The sequence below is a fragment of the Sciurus carolinensis genome, chromosome X (assembly GCF_902686445.1).
Source record: "Sciurus carolinensis chromosome X, mSciCar1.2, whole genome shotgun sequence".
Taxonomy (NCBI): Eukaryota; Metazoa; Chordata; class Mammalia; order Rodentia; family Sciuridae; genus Sciurus; species Sciurus carolinensis.
Window position 1 is genome coordinate 25,908,033 of NC_062232.1, and position 25,904 is coordinate 25,933,936.

General features: G+C 30.7%; 1 protein-coding gene across 4 annotated transcripts in view; it reads right to left on the reverse strand.

The window, feature by feature from the left end:
- The window catches only part of Dmd (dystrophin), a 2,099,091-nt gene that overhangs the window by 1,202,145 nt on the left and 871,042 nt on the right, over positions 1-25,904 (reverse strand). For all 4 annotated transcript variants that reach the window (XM_047536255.1, XM_047536256.1, XM_047536254.1 and 1 more), the window contains exon 42: positions 4,628-4,822. In XM_047536255.1, coding sequence (XP_047392211.1) covers positions 4,628-4,822 — 195 coding nt within the window. The remainder of the gene's footprint in view (positions 1-4,627; positions 4,823-25,904) is intronic.

Sequence of the window (25,904 nt, forward strand, 5' to 3'; positions counted from 1 at the left end):
TTTAGCTTGTTTCCTTATGTTTTATATCCCACTGCTATAATAAAAACCGTCTAAGGGAAGAGAGATATTGGTATTGTTCACCATATTCTTAAGCACAGAAATAATGCCTGGCACATAGCAAGAACTTAATAAGTACTTTGGAAAAAGATGAATCCTCACTATTTATGTTATTATTTATCCTATCAACTCTGATTTTATAAGCAGATTAATCTATTGATGACTGAATGGACTACTTGGAGGCAGTGAAAACTGTAAGCAGGTGGGGCATGTTTACAGGAAGTAGGTCACTGGGGGTATATCCTTGAGGACCATATCTTGTCCCTGGTCCCTTTCTTTTTCTCTTTCTGTGTCTGTCTGGAGCCAAGCAGCTTTCCTCTGCTATGCCCTGCACTGTGATGTTCTACCTTACCTGAAGCTCAAAGCAGTGCAGCTGGCTGAGCAGGACAAAGACTTGTCAAACAATGAGCCAACATAAATCTTTCCTCTATTAAGTTGATCATTGCAGATATTTTGATTGAAGCAAAGAATATCTGGCTAACACAACTGACTACCAAAAATAAAGCATACATCATCCACAATACAGCATCTGTACTATCTTTAATTTAGATGAATCAATTGAAATTATGCATGCATGGCTTCATTATTTCCTTCTACTTATTTTCTCCTTTCTTTTTTCTCTTTATTTTCTTATATTTTCCCTCTCCTCTTCTTCCTTCCTTCTTTCTGTAAATTCTTTCTAAGTTGATATCAAATCATCTAGAAATAGAATCCAGGATATTTTCCTCTGAATTGGGCATGACAGACTTAATATTCTACCTTGTTTTACCAAATTTGCTTTCACTATGCTCAACATAACACACTAGAAACAGCTACACGAAAGGTAACTAACAGCACATGTTCTGGGGTTATTTTGCTTGGGTTAAAATGCTGATTTCACTAATACTAGTGAGTTCAACTTTGTCTGGTTACTATATATTTATTCATGTTTTCATGTATAAAATGGTTATAATAACTTCACTATTTCAGAGATTTGTGGGAAAGATTAAACAACTAAAAAGAGGTAAGTTTTAAAAGAGTGCTTGTGTACTTAGGTTGATTCTCATAATTGCAAAAAGTAAAGCCTACTTGTCATCCTGATCAGCTAGGTTCTTATTTTTGTCCTAAAAATTCACATTTGTCAATGCCAAAGCCTAATTGAACAACTAAGGAACACTTACCAAGGGTATAGCAGCATCACTGGGGAATTCTACACCAGTCACATGGAGTATTTCCAAGGATTTGCATTGGCAATTGTTGATTTCACAGTGTATATGACTTCCTTATTATTATTTTTATAATTGTCCTAGATAAAGTTCCCCTACAAACAGATCCTCAGACAAGAATCTGCATGCAATTAATTCAGTTTGGAAATGAGCCTAGAAAACACTGACAAGGGAGTAGGTTAGGAGAGGGAGAAAGTAAAAAGCATGATATGAGGCAGATTTCTGCTGAGTGCAGCAGGATCTTCATTCTGGCTCTGAATGTTGGGTTACCCCGACAGAAGGGTGCTTATTCATCAAAGCCATCACTTGTGTCTTGAGATTTGCTCAAAAATGTGAGCATGCCAAGAAACATGTAGGCTTTGATGACTAGAGAGGAAAGGAAGGCAAAGAGTCAGAGTTCAGGGAATGTGGACTAAGGAAAAGGTATGGGTGAGGTCCCAAGAGTGTGTTTTGTCATGTGCCAATGAAATGGAAACTTTCAGCAAAATCAGGTATATGGAGGCATTAGGATCAATTACTTTTGTTGGACTCATAAATGGATAATTTCTACTTTCAGGATGAGATTTCAAATATTAAAAGCCCTTGGGGCAAAACTTTTGGTAAGTTAAACATGTAATAATAAACATGCTCTATGTTCATGCTCTTAAATGAGATATTTTGAAATAAGATTTGGAGATTTAACCTAGTAAATTTTTGGGGGGGTGGGTACCAGGGATTGAACTCAGGGGACACTCCACCACTGAGCCACATCCCCAGTCCTATTTTGTATTTTGTTTAGAGACAGGGTCTCACTGAGTTGCTTAGCACCTCACTTGTGCTGAGGCTGCTTTGAACTCACAATCCTCCTGCCTCAGCCTCCTGAGCCTCCAGGATTACAGGCGTGTACTACTATGCCCAGCTTAAACCTAGTGATTTTATTTTGGTAAATTTTATTAAGATATTTTTTCTTAAAATATAAAGTGTAACATATTCCTAATAGAATTTAAAACTTTAAAAATGTTAATTGTTTCAAAATTATGGTGACGTTGTGTATATTATGAATACTATAAACCTGTTGCATATAAAAACCACAATTTATTAGCAATGCTAATATTGGCTCTGAAATAAGAATAAATATTACTTATGTATATGTTTCTCATTCATCTTTAGTTATGCCTTATCAAGTGTATTAGCTGTTAATGCAGCTTTTCACATATAGGTAGACATCTATATAGTCTCTGTCCAAATGATTAGGTAATTTTCAGTTTAATTTATCTATTGAATCTGAAGGTACTAATTTAGCTATGTTTTATTCAGAAAATAATTATTTTAACTTATTATACATTATTTGTTTTGTACTATACTTTCACTGAATATGTATATTACACCATAGCTTTCTCTACTACAGTTCTATAATTTGATCCATGAACATCTGTCAAAAATAAAATCAACCACAATTTAATTTCGAACATTCCCAGTCAGTAGCTATACAATGTATGCACTACTTTTCTATTTTTACTACAGGATAATGACAGTGATGAATGCCTTTATGAGGAAATACATATTCATTGAAAAAACTGAACTCAAAACTATCTCCCTTCAAAAAGGTAGGAAGCTCAAATTGTGTTGAAAGAAAGATGGAATTATGCCCACAGTTGCATCTCATGAGGATTCAATAACATAGCTAAATTCAACTTGCAGTAATACCTTATTACAAACCACAGTAATCAATACTATTACAATTGGTATCAACTATAATAATATTAAATTTATCAGTATGAACAAATGATTAGCTATTGGTATAGTCAGGGACCTATTATTTTAAGTGTGCCAGGTTAAGATCCATGGACACAATGATATTCAGTGGGTAACTTAATAAATTTAGGGTCACTGCTCTCCTGACTACCATGTCTACAAGACATGAAAAAGAATATTAGCTAATTAGCAGTGATTTACATGTCAAGCGACAATGATGTATTTAGAAACTGTATTGTCAAAAAATTAGTGTGAATAATGACAGGTATGCTGGCATGCCTCCTTTATCAACTGGCTGGATTTCTTTTCTTCACTGTACCCATAAGTAATTTCACTTTTACTTCAAAGAGAAAAAGAAACAGCATAATACTGAAATGGATGGACTAATTTCAGAGATGCATGTAGCTCTTATTTTTAGTCTGCAATTTTATAGCTTATTTGATATAAGATATTAAAGTCAAGTCACTCAAGATATTGAAACACCAATTTCCAAAACAAACAGTATTATCTATTTGTGTATTTAGGCAGACAAATGTGTGACATGGAATGAGCTCCCAAGAAATCATTTAGAGTAAAAATGCTTTCACTAAAGTGTGCTGATGATAGGAAACTCATCTTCTGTCTATAATCTTATGCTGTTTGCACTGAAAAATATCAAACTCTGGCTATGCTATAATATTTCATTTTGAGTGTGAAACGTATGATCACAAAAATTATCTCAAAGACACACATTATTATGCACGTTTTCTTCATACTACATTTATCTTCAGACACTGCCTTCGAAAATTCATTACCTATTCCCTCACCATGATTTGTCTTGGTTCAGAATTCAGTAACATGGTGTTATTAGTTTGAAAAAGGAAAAATTCCTGGCTGGGTGCAGTGGCACAGGACTTTAGTAACAGTGGCTCAGGAGTCTGAGGCAGTAGGATTGCGAGTTCAAAGCCAGACTCAGCAAAATCAAGGCACTGAATAATTCAGTGAGACCCTGTCTCTAAATAAAATACAATATAGGGCTAGTTGAGTGAACCTGAGTTCAATCCCTGGTACCAAAAATAAAATAAAATAAAATAAAATAAAAGCTGTATTTGGCTGGTAGCCTTTGGCTGGTAGTTTTAAAGGAAAGAGTTGATAGATTTCTACTTATATTCCCTATATTATTGCATATGTGCTGACACTTATTTGAAATTGAATGAATAAGTGGAAAATTTTAAAGATGAAAACAATGTATAACATAATTTAAAATTTCATCTAATTCTCCTTTTTAGGGGAAAATAATGTATTGCTTAGAAATAAATTGCTTTTTGTGAACCCTTTCTGCCCTGGGTATCTCCAAAAACTTTGTTTGGAAAGCATCTTGACACTAAATATTATAAAATATCATTTCTAATTTATGTTTCAATTTCTATCCCATATTTATAAAGCTACCCATTCTATATTTTTATAATTGTTATATGCATTCATGATTATGTCAAAATGAACCCAACTATTATATATAACTATAATGCAGTAAGAAAAACATTGAAAAACAAGTATTACATGAGTAAGTCAAAATACCTTCAATTGTCCTGGTACTATAAATGACCAACCTGATCATCTTGTTAAATCTAAATGAAAGTCATTTGTTTTACCTTCAGAGACTCCTCTTGTTTAAAAAGATCTTCAAAATCTTTAGCACAGAGGTCAGGAGCTTTGAGAAGTTGTTCCACTTCTGATAGGGCTTGTGAGACATGAGTGATCTCAGTCAGATAAGTAGAAGGCACATAAGAAATTTCCAAAGGCATGTCTTCCGTCAATACTACCATTGTTTCTTCACGGAGAGTGTGCTGGTATAGATATACAAAAGAACAATAATTTTAGCTTCCTTATAATGAAAATCATCCATTGAGTTTATATAGACTCCAGTCTATAGCTGGCAGAGGGTTGAAAGTTGATTATAGGGAAACTCATGATAACTCTAGTAATGTTTTTCATTGTTTATATACCTCTTCTTCCAAAAAATGTTAGGAGCACTTTATAATAAGAGATACATACACACTAGCACCATGAATATCAGATGAACGGCCAACAGTCATAAGGCAATGAGAAGACTAGATTTACCTAGGAAAATGACAATGTTTGCAACTACCTTTTAGTTCTAAGCTTACAGAAATCTAGATGTGGGGTGAGGTAAGGGTTCTGCATTTGTTTCATTTATAACAAAGGAATACTTTCTTCTTTATTCCTCCTAGTCTTGATTTATGTACAGGAGTCATAAAGTGGTTTTGGTTAGTATGTACTTTTCTATTAGGCATAACTTTACCCCAAATCCCAGATATTAACCCTAATCTTTGATGCTAATTTCTTATTAAATTAAACTAATTAAGATGCCAAATGTGTAGGGCAACTCTGGATTTCAAATCTTAATAAGAACTCCAGAATGTCCTGAGATCTAAGGGAGAATTCTTCCTGTATCTTCACTTTTCTCACTAGCACCCAAGTGTAAGGAATGATCAGGATTTGCAGCTTAAATATTTTGAGGGTTTGCAAGTGGTGCCTCTTTTCCTATTCTTTACAAGATCAAGAAATAAATACCACTTGACACACAAATTTATAAAGATGGATGATCTCTGCCCCCTTCTGTCTATAGTATAGGCAGCAACATTCTTGTAATTGAAATTATTCTCCCAGTAACTTTGTTTTGAATTGATCAAATGCCACCTGACTGTTGATAGGGTCAGCTGAGGGTTTAAGTGACAGGGTCTCTGGAGAAATTTGGACAATAAGCATGCTAACACATCCATTTATTGCTGCACAGCCTTTTCAACAAGACCATACTCATTTTTGCAATTCTTGTAATTAAATGGACTTTGCAATCCCAGACTGAATCCTACACAAACATGAACCAAAATTATAGGTTGATCAATTTGTTTTCTTTTATCTGGTCCAGGATTCTTTATACTCAAAACTTAGATGATAAAAAATTGTAATTTAGATGTCTCAGCTAATTATGAAGTAGCAAATTTACAGAATTGCACAGGTTAACTTTTAAGTGACATAGTCATACATTTTACAAAATTGGTTTATTGTATACATCATAATCAAATTCATGACACATGTTTCTTCATGATCAATGGAATTATATATACATTTCTAATTTGCATTTTAAGTGATATTAGAAACTTGAGATAAAGTTTGATGAAGACAATTAAGCATTTAACCATAGATTTCAAAATCCAAATTCTCATTTTCTCCATTACAAACCAAACACTTCAACAATTTAAAAAAATTATATGTACTTATACACATAGCCCCCTTGAATTTTATATATGTACATACACACATATATATATACATACAAGCATATATATATAAAATATATAAAAATATATATGAATATATATGTATAATATATATAAACATGTGTATATATAGTATGTATCTATACACGTGTGTATAGATATGTGTGTATGTACATATATATATATATATATGATTCATAGGGTCTATTTGAATGTAAAATGTCCACTGACACATGGAGTTTAAGTATTAGAGTCAATAGTGAAAGTCAAACAAATATACTGTGACTTGCATGCATTCCATCAGTTAGATGACTATGTTGTTCTTAATAAAATTTCCAAGCTAATAGGTTTGTGTTTTTTAATTGTATCAATTGCTTACCCCCTGAGGTAAAAACCTACTTCATCAAGAACAAGCATAATTCTTATAACATTTTATATAGTGATACAATTATATTTGTTTTAATGATATGCATTTTATTCCTGCTTTTAGAGAATAGTTTTATTAGAGACAGAGTTGGGTAGAGGAGAAACTACATTTGCTCTTCTAATAATTATTTTGTTATATTAACCAAGGATGTTGTTTGAGAGTTAGACAGAACTTCAAAATATTTAAACATCTGAGTCTCATTTTAAAATGTGTGAATTCCAATAGATTTTGATGTTTGTTCTCATAAATTTTTCTTAAAAGAAAAATAATTAACAGTTCTTCCTATCATTTTTTATTGACATAGTTTCCTTATTCTTTATTACCAACATGTGGCATGTTCTCAGCTATTTAGATTCATATTGATGTCTCACAAACATAGCAGTTATGGATTATAGATTGCAAAGAAGTAAATGAGAAGCCGAATATAATAAAGAAAGGAGACACTAAAACTCACATGTGACTACTATCTTGGATTAACTTTCTGAAACAAAGTTTAAAACTCAAATTTCTACTTCTTTGATATTTGTGGTTAATTATATTTTAATTTGCACAGAAGAACTTTTAATGAGATTTACTTAAATAATAATTAGTACTAACCACACAAAACTGAATACTGGAATGTTGTGTCTCAGCAAATAACACAAAATTTCATCTGAGGTCCCAAACCAGGGCTCTAAGAAAACCTGCAGCACACTGTCCTCTGGCTTCTCATTTGTTAAGCTTTACTTGACCGCATGTTTCAGTCACAGACTTTTTTATTGCCTACAGATTAATGTACTTTTTGTCCTCATAATAAACATTCACAAAAACATCACAATAAAAACAATTTTTACCTATATCTCAATGGAAAACTCTTATAGGGTAATGTTATATGGCATCTATTCAAATCCCCAAATTTTCAAATAATTGAAATTTTACATCTGCTTCTAGAAACAATTTTTTTTCTTTTTTTTATTGTAAACAAATGGGATACATGTTGTTTCTCGTTTGTACATGGAGTAAAGGCATACCATTTGTATAATCATAAATTTACATAGGGTAATGTTGGTTGATTCATTCTGTTCCTTCTCTCCTCAGATATGGCATGAAGACATTCTCTGGAACATTTAGAAATATTTAAACGTTTACAGTTGATAAGATGAAAGACAAGGAAAGGTGGAATCCTTTACTTTAGAAAAGATCTGAATATCATTACAATCTTTGCTGTCCTAAACTACTGATAATTAAATAATCTTTTTCTTACAAAAATATATTAGAATGCCTATAATTCCCAAAATGTCTCTTATTAAAATTACTTTTGGCTGCTGATTTAGTTATGTTTTATGAAATAAATCCAGAAAGGCTAATATACATTACATATATTTAATGCATACTGACTTATGGGAGGATTTTCTCTTCCACTCTCTTGATACATAGCATCCAGGGATCATAGATAACAGATGTTAAGTAGTAAAGATCAAAGGAATAGAGAAAACTAAAGTATAGTTTCTATGAATTTTAGGGAAACATAGAAATATTCAAAATAATTCTGATACTACTATGAAACTATAAACTCAGTTTCAAGAAAACTATTTAATAAAATTTCAATATTCTCATTTATTATAACATTCTAACACATACAATAATTTTTAATATATAGGGACATATAATTTTCATATACAAGAAATTGCCAAAAATTGAATCAAGAGAGTTAGACATTTGGAGCTCTACTTTACTATCTATTCCTCAAAAGCATATCATTCTGCTGGGCACAGTGGTGCACGTCTATAATCCCAGCAGCTTGGGAGGCTGAGGCAGGAAGATCACAGGTTCAAAACCAGCATCAACAATATAGCAAGATTGTAAGCAACCTAGTGAGAACCTGTCTCAAAATAAAAAAATTAAAAATGGACTGGGGATGTTGTTCGGTGGTTATGTGTCCCTGGGTTAAATCCCTTTACTCCCCCCCCCCAAAAAAAAACAGTATATCATTCTTTTTGACACACTTATGGATGCTATAATGAATAAACTATATCCACTGAATGACTTTCTGTTTGGTTTAATAAAAATTTCAGAAAGTTATTAAAAATCAGTGTAATTGGAAGTATCATGTTCATTTTCTCTTCTTTATGCAAAACCCATGAACTCATATTCAGATTAAGCCTTTTCATTTGAATTTCATTAATTCTGCCTTGAATAATTATATCCTCCTGAATTCTGATATGAACAAATCCTGGCTAACCTTTTGAAAATTAACTTGCTTTTGGTAACATTCTTACCACCTTATATAGTTACAGATATTAATCCATCATTAGGAAGTGCTATAGCCATACTAATTCATTTTATTTCTGTTCATTTTCATTTTAACTATGTATGCCCAAAAGAACACCCTATTCTCATATTCTAGCAACAAGTCAAGAAATGTGAAAGTACCAAATTGCTAATTTTTATTAAAAATGGAAAGTTTATTCAATACTTTAAAAGGATTATTATAGAACACAACTATGATTTGTGTGATCTAAAGTAAAAGTCAAGATGGTTTTGAGAGTTTGAGCTATGTAAGTAGGCATAGGCATCAGTTATAAAGTTTTAAACAAACTTGAGTTTCTCTGAAAGTTGAATTATCACATTTTTCTATTACTTAAAATTTGTTTCTTGAAGGATCACATAACTGCATGAGATAAAGGCAATTTTGTTTTGAAAGAAATGATGCATTATATCAGGGTTTTTAACAGAAAATGTCTTCCTTCATGATTTAAAGAACTTGTCTCTCCTTCAAATGCATTGTGGCTACTGGCCCATTTATGAGTTATGAGGTCAAAGATACTCAAGAAGAAAAATGTACTATGTGCCATATTATTATGACATATGCCTCACAGTATCTATATATCTCATATAAATATGCTACACAGAAAATATGTCAATGCATTCAGAATCTAAAAAAGGATATTATCTAGATAAAATTAATATAGTGATGGACCCATCTTTTTACTTCATTAATGCTAACATAAAGATGTTGAATCTTCAAAATAAATTAAGAACATTAATAAAGTGAGTTATGATATGAAAATCTGTGAATTTATATCTGATTATCTTTTTTTCTCCAAGTGCGATAGGTTTATTTTATTTTACTCTGATACAAAACCAAAGACTCCACTACAGCATAGAGATGAATTAAAACCTCATGAAAAAGTGATGTCAAAAGAATATTCTTAACTATTATGGAATGTTTTAAAGTAATAACATAAAGGTATGTAAATTCCAAATAAGTGCTTCTGGCTTCTGGTGCTTAATAAAGGAAATTGAAATGACTTAAATTATCTTAGATAAATGGTTCATTCTCCTAGTCTCAAAATTGTCAGAGAATAACAAGTTTCCTTTCAGAGATACTTGCAGTAATAAAGATGAACTATTTTTATTTATTTCCCCTAGAGGCTTCATAGATGTTTTACACAGAAAAGCAAACTAAACAATTAAATTTTTCAAAAACAAAAAAATGATCAATCCACAGTAGGGAAACACTTGAAATGTTAAAATCATTTGGAAAAAAGAAAAATATGGCACATATAAAACCACTATGGATTTAGTCAGCCATGTTCACTATTTTGTATGCCCACAAAGGATATGATAATACTAGTATTTCAATAGTACTTGGCCTTACATGTTTTAATTAAGTCACTGGGTAGAAAGTCTGAATATTCAGTCTAATGGGTCCAAACAATTTGGTTATGACCCTGTATACAGAAAATAGCAATGAAAGAATGTTCACCCTTTGGTAATTTCCTTCTACTTATAGCATCATGTAAAAAATTGCATATGTGAAGTTATATAACAAAAAGGGGGTACAAACCCTCAAATGATTACTAATTGATCAAAAAATTGTGCTGTTTATTTTACCTCTCTTGTTAAAAAAATCCACTAAAAATACATAAAATAACCAATGCAAAATTTTGTAGAAAATTATCTTTTATACAAATATTATTTATTTTCCAAAATTAGAATGAATTTTTGGAGCAAGGTCATCAGTAAAAAAAGGTCTGCAAGGGAAGCTGGATTTGTCAGTCTTTAAATATGTACTACTTCTAGGAGGCCGGACATGTATAGTGTTCTCTATAAAATGTCTGACTGGACCTGCTTATTAACCTGCTCCATGTTGATTCTTCCATTTTACATCATTAAATTTACCTAATTCCTCAGGGGCAAGCTCAATTACTATCTAATTAAACTGATAAACTGAATCTTGAAAATGTGTTAATGGCTTATGGTGGTTTAAAGTGTTATCCTTCAAAGGACAACATTTGCATTTTAATAAGAATTTTCAATGAATTAACATAAATTAGTAACTTGGTAGAATTTTAGTCACTAAATATGTCCTGTAAGAGAAGTGAAAGAAAAAGGTTTTTGGTTTACACAAAGATAAAATTTCATGATTTTCAGATGTATATGTGGTATGATTTGTGGGATACCACCAATTTAAGAGGATCTACTTGACCCAAGAATGGGTCAGTACCTGCTTGTTTTTCATGTGAGTATTATTGAAGAGTGGCTGTACCAAGTGGCTTAGAACATCCTTACCTCCAACCCTCATTCATGACATCAGAGATGTTTTCCCATACATACTTTTTCTGGAGAGGTCTCAGCTTGTTAAACCATTCTGTTCCAGGAAAAAAAAAATACTTCTATTATCTTTGTTGCTTCTCAATCTCTCAGTATATGTCAAAACCCTCACACCTGAATTTTCCTTGCATTAAGACATCTCATACTCTTTGATTTAAACATGTGATAAGAAAAACAACAGGCTACTTCCAGAGTTACAAGGATTTGAAGAAATAAGACAAAACTGAAAGTCCATAGGAGAAATGCTCTAGAAGAAATAGAAGTGCTTCATAAAAATGAGAAACTTTAAAAATAACATTAGAGCACAGGAAGCTTGTTATCTTGTATTTAAAAGTATATTGCATGATTTGAAAGAAGAGAATGGTTATTAATAAAAATAAAATTTGAATTCTGGTGAATCAACCAGAAGAAAGGATGTATTCCACAATATAAAGAAAAACTGAAAGAAATAGAAATCCTAAGAATAAACAATAGACTTAGAGGACAATATTGGAATGAGAAAAGAAAGCAGATGGAAGAAATAAGTCAAATAATCATAAGGGAAAATTTCCTGAGCTAAAATGCTCATTGAGTAAAGCTGAAAATGTTATCCAAGGACTAAGAAAGATTACAGAATAAGTAAAGGCACATATATAGAAATGTACTGAATCATGTCATAAATTTATGAACTTTAAGGGGTGAAGTATGTGGTACCTTACCGAATTTTAGAGAAAGTGGGTTTTAAATGTACAAAATGAGACTTGGGATAGAATTAGACTTCTCTCTGGCAATAATGAAAGTTAAGAGACAATGGAAAATACAAAACAGGAAAACTAGAGAATGGTGGTAATAATTTACAGAGCCCACTAAAAACAGAAGAGAGAGATTCAGGAATTCTGCTATTACCCAACAAATCCATTATTATGACTACAAAAGAAAGAACATTTTGAAAATTGAAGGTTTAACAAAAGCATATTCTAATTTGTTTTTGTGAAGAAATTTCTGAGCCTTCTAACCAAATTAAAAATAAATAGAAGGAAGACTAGTAGAGTGGGGAAGTGGGGAAGGGAGGGGAAGAGGGATGGGGAAGAGGAAGTACAGGGATTGAAGTGGAGAAAATTATGTTTCATGGGTGTATGATTATGTCAAAATCAACCCCACTATTATTTATAACTCTAATGTCTAACATAAACAAAAAGGAGAAAATATATAATAAGAGATTTCACAATAAGGGGAAATAAAGGATACAGAGAAATGATATACAGTAAACTCTGTGATGGTCAAATTATCTGGATCAATAAGAGTCAAAGTGTAAATTTTTTTGACAAACTGAGGATGGAACCCAGGGCACTAAGCTACACTCCTAGCACATTTCAATGTAATTTTAAGTGATAATACAACTTTTTGAAGTAGGTAAGTAAGGTTACTAGGGAAAACAACAGTAGCCAAGAACTAAGTACCAAATTATTGGTTTTAAAAGAGCTTTATCTTGGCTTGAAAAGAATGAGAAATTTGCTGAATAAATCATCTTGGTGGGGAGAGTAATCTTATTTTATTTTGACATAACACTTCAGAAATATAGGTTTAAAATTACTGTTCGAGTTAGGAAGCTAAGTGTTAGTAAAATTGAAATACAAACAGTATTTTGAAATTACCTGGTGGGGTGGAGGAATACAATAAAAAAATTATTGAAACATTATGGACAATGGATAGGAAGAAATACATGATAAAATTTTAACCATAAATATGACAAAAGGAATTTAAATAATTATATAGTTACAAGTTACCATAACAAAAATGAATTTGGTTAAATTCCCCATCAAAAGATTAAAAAGCTCAGGATGATTTAAAGTACACACTCCATTTATAATCTGGGAATTATTCTTTAGTGTTTGAGACTCATGAAGATGTGTGAGACTAGCAGATGGAAAATAGCATTGTTATGTGAAGATATCCTGTATTAGGTTTATTTTGACTGATGTTGAGATAAATTTTTAAATAAATAACCACACCAAAAATCATCATATATCAAATATAAAATGGTATATTATATAATTACAGATGATGCTACATCAGGAAAATAGCTTTTAAAATGTGAGAGTATTAATAATATTACCAAATATAAGTATAGGGCAAGGCCAAAAACATTAGATTCAAGAGAACCATTTTAATAATAAAAGATATATTTCTTACAAAAAAAATCAAAGCAGTCATTAACTCCTATGTACAAAATATTGGGCTGCATTCTACATAAGGTAAAGCATATTAGAAATTAAAGGAAAATATAGTAAAAATCAAAGTGTTAATTGGTACTTTGCAAATACCTCTTCCATAATTTGTTAGATGAAAACAAATAAAAATATAATCAAGGATAGAGGTGTTTTACTTAAAACAATGAGCTAAATTTAATCCATATTTTGTGTATAATGGAAAAAGGATATTATTTTTCCACATTGCTGGGACATTTTTTAAAAGATGACATATCCATAAAGAAAACTTTAAAAAATGATGGAATATACAGATTCTACAAATCACCACTGTTTATCAAAACCCAATAATCCAAAGATGCAAAGAAATAATAGAAAAAATTTTGGTTCATCTCTGAAGGTTTTTAAAAAGAATGTATTATATTTATATGCAGCACCTGGAGAAATGTTTTGATAAACTCTGTTAAAAATCATATACAGAATGAGGCAATACTTTTAGAAAACAGTGAAAACATATCTATATATATTTATAGTTAAGAACTTTATAGTATACAAAAATAATACTAAATTGAACATTTATTTCAGAGAATGGAATTGGCAGTAGGAAGAAATGAAGAGTATTAATATTTTCTGAATACATGGTTATATTGATTGAATTGTACACTAATATCATAATGCATTAAAAATAACCATACAGTGTTCTGAAGTAGCATTACACAGTGGATGTAAAAAGACAGAGATTGCAGTAGTGAAAATCTTTTTTAACATGTTTGTAAGTTAAGCATGCTCCTTCCAATTGACATTACCATTACTTCAGAGTTGTAGAAGGCAGAAACTAGTAATTGACTCTGAAATTTATGGAACATAGATCAAGGCAAAATGCATAAGGCAGGATAAATGCATCTTGAAAGAATTTTTTAATACCACCTAAAACAATATTGATGCTATTTGATGGGTATCCAATGGACTGAAGAGTTCTGGAAAAGACTGGTGGCTGCTGTTGCACATGAAGAAAAGAGAATTATCCTTAGGCACTAGAGACTCCTGAAGATGGATGAAGAATAGTAAATGGAAAAGGGTACTGTTATGTGAAAGCCTCCAAGGTTAAATCTGTTTTCAATGATCCTCAGAGTTCAATTTATAAACAATCAATTAACCTGAATATAACTAACGAGACAAAATACTCAAGCCAAAGTAGATATTAAGCTAAGAATAAACAATAAAATGACAGCTATTATATGTTAGTAGTTTCAAAATGATAGCTTCAATGGTTCCCATGTGTTCTGAATTGCTTTGTTAAGCTGAAAAGTTTTCCTTTTTGTCTTGACAGTTTTGACCATCTTTATCCAAATGCCCTTGGTTAGAAGGGACATTAGTAACTTTGTGATATATGGATAATACTATTTATGAAATTATAGGACTGAATTCCAAATAACATGTGTTTGGTAGTTAGCCCACATTTTATTCTTTTAAATATTTGCAATATGGGCTGGAATGTAGCTCAGTGGCAAAGCATCTGCCTCATATTCACAAAGTCCTGTGTTCTACCCCCAGTTCCAACAGACAAAAAGAAAAGAACCTCACCAAATATCTGCAATAATTTATATTCCTGCAATAAAATATAGGGAGTAACAAAACAGAACTTTTTGGAATGTGAATTAAAGATGGAGAATAAACTACAAATATGACAACTTTGATGAATTCAGCAGGCATTTTTTCAAAAGAAAAGTGTGTAAGTTACAAACTCACTTGGTATTTAAGTGTTTAATAATATAAATAAGCTTATATGCAAAATAAAAAGATAAATGCATGTGTGTCCCTGTCACATAGATATAGAGATACAATTCAGTTGCTAACAAAAGTATGTGATTTAGAGAGCTAATGTGTCATCTGCTGTGATGTATTTGAATGTTTTTAAATATAGGCAAGAAATGAATGATTTATTTACCTAACTTTGTGAATAAACCATTAAAACAAGTAATACAGATATGAATCAAAGGAATTAAATGATAATAAGGACAATTTTTTTCCTCTTTCCTCTCCCCACCCCCTGACCCTGGCATTTGTGTTGTCCTGTGCTAAAGATTTCCTGAGGACCATGTATCCTTATATCTAGACTCTTTTTGCCTTAGTGAATTGCAGTTATTATTTATTGTTTTGGTCATTTATTATTTCCTTTTCCCTTTGGTTACTATTCTATTGGGGGAAGAAAAACAAGCTAATTAAGTTCATTAGAGTTATCTCTAAAATCAGAGCAAAATAAAAAAGATTTTCAAAACAGAACTTGAAAAGTCATGTCATAAAAATACAAGAAAGATTATGAACTTTGTAAAATAAACTTATGGAGTCTACAGGTCTCTTCTTTAAATACTTTTCCTGATTCCAGTTATGTTATAAATATGTTCATCTTACTTATGAATGTGTTGCTGCATGTATAATAACAATAACTACTGTTTTTAATAGTATTTCCCCAAATAATATATTTTGCCAGGTTATAAGCACAAAACAAAATCATTTTCTTTTACTAAAGATTATACTTAATTCTTTCTTAGGGTTTCCAGAATAACACCCTCACTTAATGAACTATCCTTTAAAATCAAGATAGTTCCTCTTGAAATAGTTTGTTCTCTGTTAATATTCCAAGAAATATTTATCACTGTATTTCCCATGACAAGGATTCCAATACAAAACTCTACTGTTCTTCCCAGTGAATTTATGACTTTTAATTCTAAGACATAATATTCATGATCACTTTCAAATCCATTTTCAATTATACATTTTAAAATGGTAATTAACTTAAGTCTTAGATATCTTTTTTCCCCAACTCTCTTTTTATAAAAAACAGTTATTTTGTCAAATTAAAAAAATAATTTTCACTTCTCAATACTTTTCATATTATTGGTTTCATACTTTTGGATCAAATTATTTAAAAATATTAATTAAATAATATTAGCTACAAAGAACTGTTAAATATTTGTTGTTATAGCTATTTGGAATGAAGAATATAAGAAAAGTATGTGTATTAACCTAATTGCATAGCATTGGCCCAGTTTTGTTTTTCTTTTTTTTTTTTTTTAATCCTCATGCATTGTTTCCCAAATTGGATAAAGCACAGTAAATGTAGCACTTGTGTTTTAAAGTAAACAAATTTAGCTTTTGGAATTCAAACAGCATTAATAAATGGTACTGTTATTAGTTCTTTAGAGCTCTGCAACAATCAAAAAAGTTTTAAATCCAGAGGATGAAAATGTAAAGAAATACCATTTGATATATTCATTATTTGTGTTTGTATGGAAAATATATTTGACAGATGTAGTGATACCCTACTTCTATCCTCTACATATTTCTTGTATTTGTTCCTTACACAGAATGTAAGAAAATTCCAGAATCTCATTCCCATGAGTAACTCTTGTGGGACCAGTATTTTCTGCCCCAAAGATCATTAAAATAGGAGGTGATGATGGATTTTAGTGTTTTCCCTTCCTCATTCTAAAAGCTTCATTCAACCAACACAGAAACTTGGCAGGAATAGTACCCCTTCATGTGCAAAATTTTCTCTAACTTGATGGTTTGAAAATTTTTTATTGCATGTATCAATAAAAATATCACCAAAAAATGTTAGGAAACCTCACAAATTTTCACCCTTTACTTTTTATAGTAGAGAACATAGCAAGGAAATAATAAAAAAGTTAAAGGGTAGAAAAGCATTTTAATACCTTCCAAACTGTAGAAGGCCACACTGTATAATAAATGACAATCGTTACATAAATTTAACTGTATGAAAAGCTCAAATTTTATTTGTGTGTGAATGTTTTTTTCTTTCCTTGTGAACCAATGAAAACTTTCAACCATTGAAGACTAGCATTGGCATATCACTAGAATAAAAATGCAGAAAAAAATAAAAAGGAAGGGATTTCCACAGGAAGATGCTATTATTTCATTCATTTATTCAATATATTTTATTGTGTATCTGCTCTGAGCCAGATTCTCTGTACTGGGAAATGCTGGTTCAAGACAGAGGCAAGGTCCCTCCTTTTATAGAGTTTGCATTCAAATTGTAGGAAACAAATTATTATAAGGAAATAAATAGATAAATATATAAGATTGCATAAGTATTTTAAGTGAAAACCTGGCTGATGTTCTAGAACGTGATAGAAAGGGTGAGGAAATACTGTGAATGACATCACTCTTCGTCTTGAAAGGTGATCAGAGACTAGCAAAAAAAGAAACAAAAACAGAAAAACAGGCCCAAGTCAAAAGAAACACAACTACAAAGACACTGATGTGGAAAACATTGTGTTAAGTTTTAAGAGGAGGAATTTGTGGCAGTTGAAAGTCCATTTTCCACTAAGGAAGAAATTATATGGAAAGATGTAGCTTTGTCAATTGATTTTCCACATAGGAAATAGTCAAATATATCTATGAGCTAAGAAACTAAAATACAGTGTGATTAATATCATTTGCATGTTTCATGTGTATTCGTTGCCTAAATACTAACACTAATCACTTAACAAATTTTGAATATTGTCTAGCTCACAAAAGGAGTTATAAATATTATAGCCAACTCTTAAATTTGTTGAGCAAATTCATGTATTACTTTTTTCCACACAGTCTATTAGCTAAGAAAACACTATAATGAACATTATTTTCATATAACTCCTAGAAACTTTCCTAATTAATCTATTCTGGCAACAGGTACCAATGCATTGTTATCCAGATAAACAGTTAACAATGCCTCTAAATTATCATTTGTATACCTTACATTTCTGCAGATAGACTCTTTGTTCTCATATCATTTATGCAACTTTTATTAATAAATTTGTTGTTACTAAATATTGATTTTCTGTTTTACTGTGTAAAAATAGTCATTTAATAATTTTTAGAGTTGTTCATTATTATAGCATATGGTATTAAATTTGAGAATGCAATCAACTTGGGCTTTTAGTTTTCTATTAGAAAATTGTCTTACTAAATTGATACTGAACTATACCTAAAAGAATAAATAAAATGGTAAAAATATGGAATGTTTTTAAACAAAATTATTATAATGTAATTTCATTTTTATTTCTGAAATAAAACAAATTTCAAACATATTAATGTGTAAAAAGGTCATTGTCTCATAAAGGAGCGCAGAATTATCAAATAACTTAGCAAAGTTGAAAACATTATAATCCTTTTTTTTAAAGTTGGAAAAGCTATATACTTGAATTAATTTTATTCATCTGTTCTCAGAATATGTTCTATACAATGAGAGTCTTAAGTAATCATTGAAAATTGGAATGATTCACAGATGGTGCAAGTGATTTAATTATTTTTAACCATTTGTTTTGGGCATGCTCAGAAGGATATTTCCCACTCCATTGCAAAAGCCATCTGAGCTCCCTTCCAGCTGGTGTTCCATATTTTCAAAACAAATTTAGATTGGAGAAAATTATATTTCTAATTGTTGTATTGCAATAGGTCGAATTGCTGTGTAGAAATTCTTGTTCTTGTTCTCTACTTATTGTATTATTTATATTTGTCAAATATCACATCTTTGTATATGTATTATGGGGTTTCCCATGTTATTTTATGTTTTATGTTGTCTGGCACATAGGAGGCACTAGATAAATGCATATTTAATGGAAGAAGTAACAACTCAATGTATCCAAAATAAAACTTGGGTTTCTTTATCATCTCCTAGTAAGGGTCCAATTGAGTGCATCCTTCCCACTTCACATTAAAAATGACCAAAAGTAGAAAAAAAAACAATATAAAACAATGCCTCCACTACCCACTACTACAAAGAAAACAACATTAATGAAACTATTTGTTAATTTAATAAAACTCCATCTTCATGTGGGAACACTTTTCCCTAATTTTTTGGGAACTTGGGCAAATTGCTTGACAAATTTTAGTCTTGTTAGACTGCTATGAAGATTAAGAATACCCTTTATAAAGATCTAGTCTTGAATACATCATATTACAGAATGCTTTAATATCATGTAATAAAATAACTGATGTTCATAACCATTTTCATTTTACTGAGATAAAATTAATGTCCTTATTCAAAATAAATAACAAATTATTTCAAGAGTTCTACCAAATGTAGTCATTTTTTCAATCTTGTGGCAAGACAATATTAACTTTAATGAAACAAGTTACTTTATCTGATATCAAAACTTATATTCTAATTTTACCAATTACATAATAAAATTGTCATTATCAATACTGTACCAATTTTGTATTTATATCCAATGTCTGAAAAATACATAATTCATAGTATATATGACATCAATAATACCTGAAAATGTGATAAATTTTCACTTTATAACAAAATTTGGCACAATTACTATAGGAATGGTAACATCATTTTTTTCTTATGTTTCTATATTTGACATTAAATTATTACTATAGTCCATTGCCATAACTTTAATGAACAATACAATATAAGGTACTTAATGTAACTATGATCTAACTATAAAATAACTGGGAATAGTCAATCTAGTTTGATACATCTATTCTAATGTTTTCAGTTTATTGCATTATTCATAACCAGTCAGTTGAGATAATATTTATGTGGTAAAATGTTGAATAAATCTTCTGAATAAAATGAGTTTCTTTAAAGTTATAAGAATATTTAAGTGTAATTGACATCTTATTTCATGTGCAGTAATGGCTTTAGACTAGATGGATTCAGAAATCCCAAAGTTCTGTGTAAATATAGTTAATTATTACACTTAGATAATTCAACTAATATTCCAAAGCCTTAGTTTCCTGTTTGGATTATTCACTTTATCTCAGTTTATGTATATAGTTCTCCCTTTCCTGTTTAGAAATTTTCTGTCATCAATGGTTACTTAAAAATTATGCACTAAGCACAATGAACTTTGAAATGTAATGTGTTCTTCTGAGCACAAGAGAATATTGAAATGTCTTTATTATCTCATGAACCAAACATATACACAAACATGTTTATGCATATTGTGTACTTAGTCAATATTCTTTGTTTCAAGAACACAGCACTGGAGCATTATTGGAGCTCTCATTCTAGTAAGGAATATAAATAATCAATTCAGATTGAAGTGTGAAATACTAAAAACCTTGGTTATAGATTTTATGAAGAAAATAATTAATGGTGAAGGCATTTGTGAAGTGTGTGTGTGTGTGTGTGTGGTGTGGGGTGTCAGAGAGAGAGAAAGATTGACTAAGAGTACTTCTGAGTAAAGACTTGAAGGCAAAAGATTTGAAGTGAGTGAATAGATGGGGAAGAGTATTTCAGGAAGTTTGATCAGATTTATATCTGATGCATATTTTAAAATGATGCCCTTCTTAATTGTGTTGAGAATAGGTAAAGGAAAGTAAGCTTAGATATTTTTATGTGAAAATTGGACAGTGTTGCCATGGCAGCTCAGGGAGGAAGAATGGTCTTCATTTTAAAAATGTAGTGGTCATCAGTTTATAAATTGCTATAAAGTCATGAGTCTGGATGAAAATGGAAGGGCATACATAATTAAGATAGAAATTGGGAAATGTCCAAGAACTGAGCATTGGAGGAAAGAAGGAGGTACCGTCAATGGAGAGAGGCAAGGAATATACATAAAAGTTAGAGGTAAACTAGATGACTACCAATGAAACTCGAGGTACCTGTCACTGATGTCCAACATTAGTTCTCTTATGTTTAATGTAGGAATTAGGTTATTTTATACATAGTAAATATTTCTTTAGGTCTTTTCTATTTCTTTACCATTTCTTGTTGCTTATTCTTCCTTGCTGCTTAAATCTTCCATCTCTGGTAATTTTCCTGCTTAGAAAGCAATTCCAATGTCCTTTAAATGAGAATCTATGCTAATAAACTGAGCTTTTGTCTGTCTGAAAGATTGTTACTTCAATGTTATTCTTCAAAGAGTTTCTATGAGTATACAGTTTTATGTTCATAGGGGTTATTTTTTTTTCATCACTTTTGAAAATATTGTTCTACCACCTTCTGGATTTCATCATTGCTCTAAAATCAGCTGTCATTTTAAGTGTCATTAACTCCTAAAGTGATCTGTCTTTTAAGATGCATTTAGAATTATCTTTTTTTTTAATTCACCAATTTCATCATGATGGTTTTATCAGTGTATTTCTTTATTTTTCCTTTGATTTTTTTCCTCAAATTATAGTACAATTATGAGGGCTTTTATTAATTTTGGAAAATAATACATAATTAACAAATCAAAAATTGTCTTTTCTACTAGATGGGTAGGGTTTCCTTATTCTTCTTCATATGGTGACAGTAGACCTTGAAGGTTCTAAGTTTATACAGGGGTTATATTTTCATCTCTGTACTAGATATTGCAGAAGTTCACATACAACATTTGATTTAAATGATCTTGAAATCTTAGTTATGAAGCACTCAATCCAAGTTCAGTATCACTTAAGATAGTATATGCATTTATGACACAAAGGGGAAAGGTAGATTTTTAAAATATTATATTTTATCCAGAATATCCATGCATTTGAAGTGAATGAATAAGTATGTAATCTGGAAGCTGATTCTAGTGGAAAATATGCCTCTTTATTTAACTACCATTAAACTGATTTTGTAACTAAATACTAAGACAAAAAAATTATTATAGAAATGGCAACAATTGTAATCATTACAAATCTGCAAAACATAGAATCTTAACATATCTAATTTCTTTCTTAACCCTTGTAATACGTTCATTACAAAACTGAAACCGAGATGAGGAAAATTCTATAAGCAGCTAACACCCGACTGACAATTTCCTTAGCAGACATTATTAGTCTTTTATATTCAGTTTCATTTACCAAAGAATATTGTCTGTAAGTAAGAAAATTATTTATTTTCCCAAATTCTCCAATAATGTTTCATTGGCAGTTGATAATCTTTGTTTTTATTTCAAGGCAAAGAAAAAAATATTCGCAGCAATTATAGGAAGAAAATGTTTTCCTTCTTGTACTCAAAAGGAATTGCTTTTTGTTAGGTGATAGAAGATTTTAAAAAAAGATGCATTGTAGAGCAACAAATCTAGATTCAGGCATTATTTTATATAAACTTGCAGCCAGCAGTCATGTGATTACTTTCCTTGTAATCTCTGTTTAAAACAATTGAAAACAACAAGAAACATAATGGTATTGTGGTGCATTTACCATTTTTTTCCCTGAAGAACACTACTTCTTGACCGTGCGAACATGAATCCCATCATCAATCCGAAATGAGATTTCCCATTTCTAGAGTAGTTTTCCAGATGTGAAAGTTTATTGAATCTATTTCCCTCATAAAAATTCATATTTATGTTAACATATAAAACACTCTGAAAAATTCTAGAGTGAGGAGACTGCTTAATCCAGTGTGTCCTCAATAATTTTTTGAGCAATAAATCTTTACTTTCTTTGGACTAACTCCCAAGATATTTTGGGAAGTATTTGGTTGAAGTTTGTTGTCTTCCATTTCTTGGATGTATCTTTGGATAAATTTCAATGGCATTGAAAGTAATACTCAAGAATATCATTATTGTGATCAAACTAGATGCATCAGAAAGTGCTTTGTAGATGTAAAAGTATATATTTAAATCAAAATTTTTTACAAAGTTAGGGAAGATATTCACAGTATAAAGGCGTTTTCATTTTACCAAGCTACTCACTTAATGACTAATTTAAGTAATGTTTCCTGTGTCATTTAAAGTGAACCTATGAAAAAGATTAACTTCCAATCAACTTTTCAGGAACTTTTTGCAAATGTGTACTTTTCATGTTAAAATATCTCATTGCAATTACTCACAGGTAGAAAAAGCTTTCCTTTGTAATACATTTTTGAAACACTTCTAATACCACTCTTCAGCACCACAGTGATTTTTTAAGCATTTTTTTTGTTTTTTAATTTTCTTTTTTAGTTGTAGATGGACACAATACCTTTATTTTATTTATTCATTTTATGTGGTACTGAGGATCAAACCTAGTGCCTCACACATGCAAGCAAGCACTGTAACACTGAGCCACAATCCCAGCCACAACACCACAGTGTAATTTCACTAATTTTCTCCTTCCTCAGTATACTTACTTCTAGAAGTAACTGTAATAAAACCTGCTGTTCTGAAAAATCTCAAAATCCTGTTTTGAATGCATACTTATAAGGAATATAAGTCATTTGTATAATAGAAAATACATTAGAGGTCCATATTATACATCAAAGTCCTACTAAATGTTCATTCTTCCAAAATAGAAAAATGGTTAAGTATGTTATAACACCTACATTAAAATTATTCCATAAAAAATTATGTGTTTAGGTTCTGGGATGGAAATGAAGTTGCTGTGTTTAAGTGTAAAAGAAAAATTGTTATGCCTCTGTGGCAGTAAAATAGCACAAAGGAAGATAAAGGTTGAGTAACAAGAGTGACAGGCAGTGGCTAGATCATACAGGCGCTCATAGGATTTCTATGAAAGGGTAATAGGCAGTGGGGTCTTGATATAACCTTATTTATACATTGGATAGTCTTCTTGCTTCACCAGAAAGAAACATGTAGGTGAAAAAAGACTGGAAGCAGGTTATTGAAATAACCCAAAAAAGAGATGATGATATTATAGACCAATTTCTGTAATGCAGATATTGAGGAGTAGTCTGAAGAAAGATATATTTTACAGACAGATTGAAGAGGATTTGAAATAATTTATATTACATTATTAATATAAAAGGAAAGGAGAATCATAGATGTGGTCTAGATTTTTGACCTACATGTAAGATAGTGCAATTTCCTAACATCTGAAGAGCTTAGTAGGCACCAATTTATGCAAACAGGTGTAGGGGGAGAAGGTGGAGGATCGATTATTCTTGTTGTGGCTATGGTGTGTTTGAGAAGCGTATTAGGCAAACAGTGAACATCACCATCATATACTTAGTGTTTGAAGCCATAGGCTATCCAGGTTAATCGAAGTTGTATTTAGAACCAGACAATAATTTTACTTCTTCCACTAAGATATTTGTACTTTTTGGCTCCCCCTTCCTAGGACAGACCATATATGCATGACTATTCTAAAAGTTTACTACATTTTTTTGCTCTCAAGAAACAGGATAATAGATAATAATTCATATTGAATATATTATATACAAGATTTATATTGTTGATACCACCTAGAATAAGTCTCACATTTGTTGTATCCTTTGTTCATGTGGAGGTCAAATAACTTCTATGTTGTCATAGTACTGTGTTTTCCTTTGTAACACTTAACAGAATTTTAGTAGTTAATCACAAGACATTTTAAAATATTCTTTATAGAGACAGAAGTATTTAATACAGCTTTTTCCTCTCTTTATCCTTCCTTCTGGCTTTATTTTCCTTTTTACAGAAGAATATTGTTTAGTAATTCTTTCAATGAGAGTAATAGATAATACACTTTCATTGTATTATTTCATATAAAACTAGTTGTATGTCTGAATATATTTTGCCTTTATTCTTAAATCACAGTTCACCTGGAAGTTGAAATTTGGTCTAGCATTTTGATGATTTTGTAACATCTATTATATTATAATATCTATTGTTGATGAAAAGTCTGCTGTGAATAATGTAATCCTGTAAGTATTCTGTCTTTTGTCTTCAGTAGCTTTTATTATACCTTCTTGGTCATCCGATGTTCTGAGTTTCATTCAGAGTTATCCAAGTATGGATTCACTTTTGTATATTCCACACTGGTAGAGCTTTGCTCAATCTGAGGACTCACGCAAATTGGAATTTATTAAGTGTCAGTCATTTATATAAAATATTGTCTCTTCCCCATGCTCTCCATATTTGCAATCTGAAATTAGTTATTCTTTTCTCCACATCCTGTAGTATGACTTTCAGCAAAGTAAAGACTTTCCTTAGAAAGTCTTTATTCTTTACTCTTTATTATTACTCTTTAGTCTTTACTCTTTATTATTTTCTATTATGGATCTACTTTTTAAAAAGCTGTTTTTTCAATATTTTATTTCTAGAATTTTTCACATCTTCCTGCTAATTTTTCAGAATGGTCTGTTCATGAATAATTTTCATTCTTTTTTACTTTGGGATATTAGAAAAAATTATTTTAATATTATTTTCTGATTGTCCTCTTTAATTTCCTTAGGTGTACATTTGATTTTTTGTTTATTTTCTGCTAATATCAATTATAAAAAGACTATTTCTGCACATTCATTGTAAATTTTACTCCACGAGCTTATTTTGTACAGAAGTTCCATGTGAGCCTTGGGTTGTGGTGGTATCCCTATTGTGCAATTTTGTGGTTGCATTTCCTTAGGCTATCTGAGGAAAAACTGCCAAATGCTACAATTAAGTTTACAAAAAATGTATTATAATTTTTCAGAGCCCTTATTATTTTAGTTTCTTATCTTGCTCTTCACCTTCCTGTAGAAGATAGGAATTCAGGTAGAACTCCAACAGCAAGTTCTTACAGAATCACG